This window comes from Neomonachus schauinslandi, chromosome 8, assembly GCF_002201575.2.
Source record: "Neomonachus schauinslandi chromosome 8, ASM220157v2, whole genome shotgun sequence".
NCBI classification, from domain to species: Eukaryota; Metazoa; Chordata; class Mammalia; order Carnivora; family Phocidae; genus Neomonachus; species Neomonachus schauinslandi.
The window spans coordinates 117647818-117654276 of record NC_058410.1 but is presented as its reverse complement, the minus strand read 5'-3'; the positions used below and the strand labels follow the sequence as shown (position 1 = coordinate 117654276).

The 6459-nt window shown below is 52.0% G+C and overlaps 1 protein-coding gene across 1 annotated transcript in view; it reads right to left on the bottom strand.

Annotated features, from left to right (window-relative positions):
• AGPAT1 (1-acylglycerol-3-phosphate O-acyltransferase 1) overlaps positions 1-1569 on the bottom strand; it is a 3466-nt gene extending 1897 nt beyond the window's left edge. Inside the window, exons 1-3 of the mRNA XM_044917572.1 lie at positions 1488-1569; positions 381-589; positions 20-153 (exon numbers count right to left, since the gene is read on the bottom strand). Of these exons, the coding sequence (XP_044773507.1) occupies positions 20-153; positions 381-580 (334 nt within the window). The 5' untranslated portion in view covers positions 581-589; positions 1488-1569. The remainder of the gene's footprint in view (positions 1-19; positions 154-380; positions 590-1487) is intronic.
• Between the last annotated feature and the right edge of the window lie 4890 nt (positions 1570-6459).

Sequence of the window (6459 nt, the reverse complement as noted above, 5' to 3'; positions counted from 1 at the left end):
GCCCTATGAGGGATCTCACCAAGCAGGTCCAGTGAGCTCTGGTGGTTGGAGACCACGACGTAGGGCTGGGAGGGAGGGAAGTGGTGAGCCCCGCGCACCTCCACTCGGATCCCATACAGGTATTTGATGTGCAGCAGCATCAAGCGCAAGATCCTGTGGGGTCATGGCAAGGGGTTCCAGCAGGACCCACTGCCGTCTGTCGGCAGGCCTCCGTTCCCCCATCCCGCTGTCTTCCCAGGCATCTTTGCAGTCTTCTGGCCTTCCTTGTCCCTGGGCTCTCTCTACTTTCTCTACACACCCCACATCCTCCCCATCCACTGCTCACTTCTGACTCTGAGGTTCTCTCATCACCCAACCCCCCCCCCCCCGCTGGCCCTCACTTCATGTTCTCCACGTTTCGCCCTCGCACGGCACACACAGGGATGGCGAGCACAGCCAGGAAGAGGATCCAGCCATTGTAGAAGGCCATCTTGAAGAAGTATTTGGCACTGGGGCTGCAGAACCACAGGGCGGGCAGCAGGAGGGGCAGCAGGAGGAGGAGGAGCAGCGGCGCAGTCCATACCCCCGGCCACAGCTCCATTCTGGCCGCCTGCAGGGGACAGGGCAAGGGACAGTGGGCCTGGCTCCTGGGGGGGGGGGGGGAGAGGGGTGGGCAGGGCACAGAAGCTATGAGGACAAGGGCCAGAGACACAGGATGGGGTCAGGGCTCCCAGCAAAACCTGCCCAGGAAACCTCTCTGGGATGGGGGTGCGGGGGGCTGGGAGCTCAGGACTGCTCTCCCACCCCTCTCCTGGAAGGCTCCAGAAACATTCACAAAGACAAGAGACATGAGATACGGCCATCCACAACTCAGACACATGATAAGAGAACAACAGTAACCGCAATAGCTGACACTTGCAGCTGGTAAGGTCTTAGGACTGACTGTCTAGTGTGGTAGCTTGAACTGAGATGTGCTGGAAGTGTTAAGATACACATTAGATTTCAAAGACTCTGAATAAAAAAACAGAATGTAAAATAGCCCACTAATAATCTTTTGTATTGATTACATTTTGAAATCTTAACCTTTCAGAATACTGGCTTCGACAGAACATATTATTAAAATTAAATTCACCGGGGCGCCTGGGTGGCTCAGTCGTTAAACGCCTGCCTTTGGCTCAGGTCATGATCCCAGCGTTCTGGGATCGAGCCCCGCATCGGGCTCCCCGCTTGGCGGGAAGCCTGCCTCTCCCCCCTCCACTCCCCCTGCCTGTGCTCCTCTCTCACTGTGTCTCTCTCTGTCAAATAAATAAATAAAATCTTTAAAAAAATAAAATTAAATTAAATTCACCTTGTTACTTTTTACCTTTTTTGACGTATCTACCAGAAAATTAAAAATTACATGTGGCTTGCCTTATATTTCCGTTGGGTTAGGGCTGATCTATAGACTATGTTAAACCCTTAAATACGAACCACACAATTTACATTTTACAGGAGGTTAAATAACTTACCTGAGGGGACAGGGCTCCTCAGAGGCACTTCCTCGTTTAAACCTAAGCAGCTTGTATTCCTAACCACGGTGCCGCTGCTGCCCGTATAAATACACATAGGTGTACACACAGCAGATACAGTTACGGGACAGAACACCCACAGACATTCTCAAGAGCACACTGGCTAGAATAAAGGCTCTGTCACTAACGCAAACACAAACCCACACAGTCATACAGAGACTGACCCGCTCACACCAGAAGGCAAACTTAAAATCACGCCCAGTAACAGATGAAGGAATGTGTAGTAAATGCATAACCAGAGAAACCCTTCTCCCCCAAGGTAGCCACCCCCACCCCCCTTCCCATTCCCAGATAAACCCACAGACATACCAGGAGTAGCTACCATCTATCAATCCTGCCTCCACAGGCAGGCAAACAAATCCTTCTGCCCCCTTGCCCCCCTTCCAGGGATACTGCAGGCTACCTGGTCAGGCAGATATGATGCGTAAGGCCTGACCAAGTGAAAAAAAAAAAAAGAGGGCAGAGAGTAAAACAGACATCACACCACCTGCCCTGGGAGAGGAAAGAGTTCAGGAGGAAGAGGTGCCGGCAGGCACACAGAACCTGCCTTCTAGGTTCTTCCTCCTTCCTCCACTCTGCCCCACTGTTGGCCGCAGGGTCAGAAGTCACAAAATGGTGTTCAGGCAATACCTGTCACTCCCAGCAAGGCTACAGGCACTCCCTTCCAATGACAAGGAGGTCTGTGTTCAAAGGTAAGTCCGTTGCCAATCAGGGAAGGTTAATAAATAGGCACTAGAGAAACAGTCGTCCACATGGCAACCACAGAGATCTTTCTGTGACACAAATCCGAGCATTTCTCTGTCTTGTCTACAGGCCCTTTAGACAAGTTGACTTCTGCTTCCATCTTTGGCCACACCCCCACAAAAGCCTTTTTCGCGCCAACTCCAGTTCCTCAGACACACCACAGTCTTTCATGCTTCTGTGCTGCGAACAGGCTGGAATGCCCTTCTGCCTCTTCATTTGCCTCACACAGCTCAGCCTCATGCTTTGGAAGCTTTCTTGAACCCCACCTGGCCTGAGTTTTCATTACACGTTCATCTCGATCACTGGTTCTCAAAGTGTAGAGATGCATATTCTTGGACCTCACCCCAGATCTCCCGAATCAGAAATTCTGGGCCTTGGGCCCAACAATCTGTATTTTAACAAGCCCTCCAAGTGAGTCTGGTGTGCACAGAAGTCTGAGAACCACTGATTTTGACACCACAGTGTATGTAACTGCTCACTGGCATTTCTGTTCCTTCCCTAGTCTGTAAGTGGCTTGAGGGTAGGAACTCCCAATACCCGGGATAGCAGGAGGCAGAGAGGGGGCTCAATAAACATCTGCGGAACAGATTATAAGGCTGAACACATAACCACACAGCCATAATTAATGACAGAGATGATCAGGAATCAAATAGCTACACTCTTGAGGACTATTAACTGTGAAAAGATAAGTCACCAGAAAACCATGAACATAAGAAGCCTAACAGTAACCTACTCTGAATATGCACACACAATATCCGGTCACATTGAAGGGAGAGCACCAACAATCAAGATAGCGCATCCCATCTCACACAGAAGAGAAACATACAGAATGGGGATTAACATGCCACAGGGGAGAGATGCTGCTGTCATCAAATACATGCCAACAGTGCAAAAAGAGTGGGGAACAGATAACGTGCACAGCAGGGCTGACCCTGTGGCATGCACTGAGCTCCATGAAGACAGGCCCCCGGAAAGAGAATGTATGTGAAGAGACACAGGCCAGGAAGGTCAGCAAGGTAAGGCATATGGGGATGGTTCTCTGGGGACATGAAGGCCCCGTCACCTTTTTCTCTAATACACGACATTAAGTGACCCTCTCCGGAGCAGAAATGTCCAAGGATTAATAATTAGCACCATGGAGTGCCAAATGGGTAATGTTCATAAGACTCACAAAAATATACTGCCAATAAAATGAAATAAATAGTATGTGTAACCAGAAGCACATATGCTGTGGACGTGTCACATCAGCATAAATATGATAAATATGTAAAGGATCACAGCACGCACAGGTGTGGTGTGAACCCTGACTGGGAAACACATGCAGCACACAGGTCAGCCTGATCACAACAGGAGTGTGCACTAGTCAACTAAACCACAGGATCCCACACAGGAAGACTTACTGCATATGACAGGATCGTGGACATAATACATGATATATGAACCAAAACAAGTAAGGGATAATCTTTACATGCAAAAGTAAACATGCAAAAGCATAAAATGTGCAAGAAACATGAAACCACATAATGAATGCAATAACATAAAAACTCACACATTTGAACACTGTCAAGACTGGGCATGAGACACGGACATAAGATAGGAGAATGGGCAATTCTGATGGAAAATAACACATCATTTCTCCACAATCCACGGATAGCATAGGGAGAAGCTAGCCGCACATAAGCCATTATACATGTCAAAGGCACACAGACTCAATGTAGAAAACATGGCCCCCCACAAAGCATCTGTGTGTCAGTAAGGATCTAGCCCAGTGTGGACGGCCACTGAGAAAGGTCCTGTGCCTAGATGGAAACAGAGGTATCTGAGGGCATTCCTAGGAAGCAAATTCTGCTGGGGGAAGGAGAGCAAGAAACCGCCTTCTCCCGGCCACAACCCCCTAAGAGTCATGTGGGGCCAAAGGGCAGGAAAAGGAATTGGGGACGGTGTCAGGAATTCCCTCTTCAGGACTCTCTGTCCACACCCCCATCCCAAATTCACAGGGTCTCCGAGTCTCTCCTCCCTCTGTGTCTCTTCCATCCTTCCTCCCTCTCAGGGCCCCTCTCCTTTCCCCAGCAACCCTCTCCCCAGCCCGCCTCCCAGACCCAATCTCTCCCCCATCCCCTCCTCCAAGTCCCTCTCAGCACCCTCCTCCCACTTCCTCCCATCCCTTTCCCGCCCCCACCTCAGTGGGGTGGGGGGCCCGGGGGGCTGGCCCCCTCCCCAGCCAGGCTGCGGCAGCGGTGGTGGCGGGTGGCTGTGTCTCTGCCTCGGTCGGGGTGTCGGTGCCAAGGGGGCGACAGGATTTGGGGGTGTCCTAGCCCCGGCCGATGGAGGGGAGGTGAGAGTGGGAGGCTGGGCCCATTGCGGTAGGAATGGTGGGGGGGGTTGTCCCCCCAGCTCCCTCCCTCCCTCCCTTCCTGCTGTCTCTCTGAGGGCTGGGGCTGCTGTTGCCGCTATCCCCCCCCCACCCCTCCCCAACGCCTGCTGGTTTCCGGGGCTGGCCAGGAAGTAGGGGCGGTGACGGGCGGCCCGTTTTGCCAATCGCCCCCCAGAGACGCAGGCATCTCCTCCCAGCATCGGCCAGTCTTCTCTTGGTAGCTCCGCCCCGCGAGAGCTCGGCTGGGCCCTGCCTGGGTCTCTGGCCTTCTCTGGCTCCAGCTGCGTCTTTTTCTCCTCCAACTCCCTTTCAGTACACATGGCTTGTGTGTCCCTTGGTGCTGTATTCCTTCCTTGACCCATTCCTTCTTCATCAGCTCTCCTCTTCCTGGAAATTTCACTTGGTTTCTTCCATTCTCAACTCCCTTATCTGCTGTTTATTCCCTCCAACTCTTCTCCGAATACCTCTTTCCTGTCCCCCATTCGATTCCAGATATTTTCAAGCACCTACTATACGCTAAGCACTGAATTCTCCACCTGTCGTCTTCTTTCCAGGGCTCCATCTCCCTGACCCTCCAGCTCTCGCTGGTTCTTTATGACTTTTGCCCTCCCCCTACCCCGTCCCCACTATCGCCCAGCAGTCCAGCTCCCTCCTTCAACCCCCTCAGGTCTTTAAAGAGAAGGGATACTCTCAGAATCTCTCCCTGCCCCTGTCCTCCCACGCTCTTTATTTAACCTCAGTACTTTTGCTTTTCTGGTTCCTTCCTATCGGTCTCCCTAGCCATTGAAGCTGAGACAGCCCCTCTCCACAACATAGAATCTGAGCGCATCTTTTCCAATAGAAACTGGGCATTAGGTTGCTTTAAAAAAGAAAATGAGAAAGAACGCTAGGTTACTCTGGGAGGAGCATGCCTCGTTAATTCTGTGGTCCTGTATCTCTTCCCTCTCCAGCCCCTGATCTCCTCTTCCCCATACTTCCACTATCCCTCTACCGGGATCATTCCATCACTCCTCTCCTTGGTTTCCACCTCTTCCTCAATAACTTTTCTCCTAAACCTGTACAGGCATCCTGTACCTTCACCTCCCGCTCCCTCCTCTAGGCAACTCCCAACCTCTCACCTTTCCTTACTTGAGTCACGTGGGACCTTTTACTGGGTGTTGTACTGCCCTCAGCCTCTGTCCCCGCTGCCAGACACACCTCCGCCCTGCTTGAGTTTACACGCCTTGAAGTAGAGGATGTAAAGAACACTGGTAGTGGGAGGACTGTTACCTAGTTCTGCTCCTTGGGCCACAGTGAGGATCACTGACTGTAGAAAAGGCCCAAACTCGTACAAAAAGCCCAAGCTCTGGCTTGCCCAAGTCCCAGGGGTCCAACCCAGGAGGAAGACCCCAGTTCTGCGGGACACACTACAGGACGGAAGGGGCGGGCCTGACCCCATTCCACCGCGGGTCGCCCAAAAAGGGGCGGGCCTTAGCCCCCTCGGCACCTACTCACGAAGGGGTGGAACTAGGCCTTTTCTGCTTTTAAGGTTTAAAACGGAGTCGATATCAACTCTGTCATACCCTGTGTCACATTAAAAAGGTGCGGGCCTTTAGTTTTGTTCTGCAAATCACCTAAGGAGGAGCAGGCTGAGTTCTCCAGCCGAGGGAGATGGGTTAACACCAGCGCCGCAGATCGATGCTCGCACCATCCAAACGTCGAGCTGATCCCAGTTCTGCTCCCTTCTTCACCAAAAAGGAGGGGCGAACCCACGTTCTGCTCTCTACGTCACGAAAGGAGGCCGGAGCCATTTTG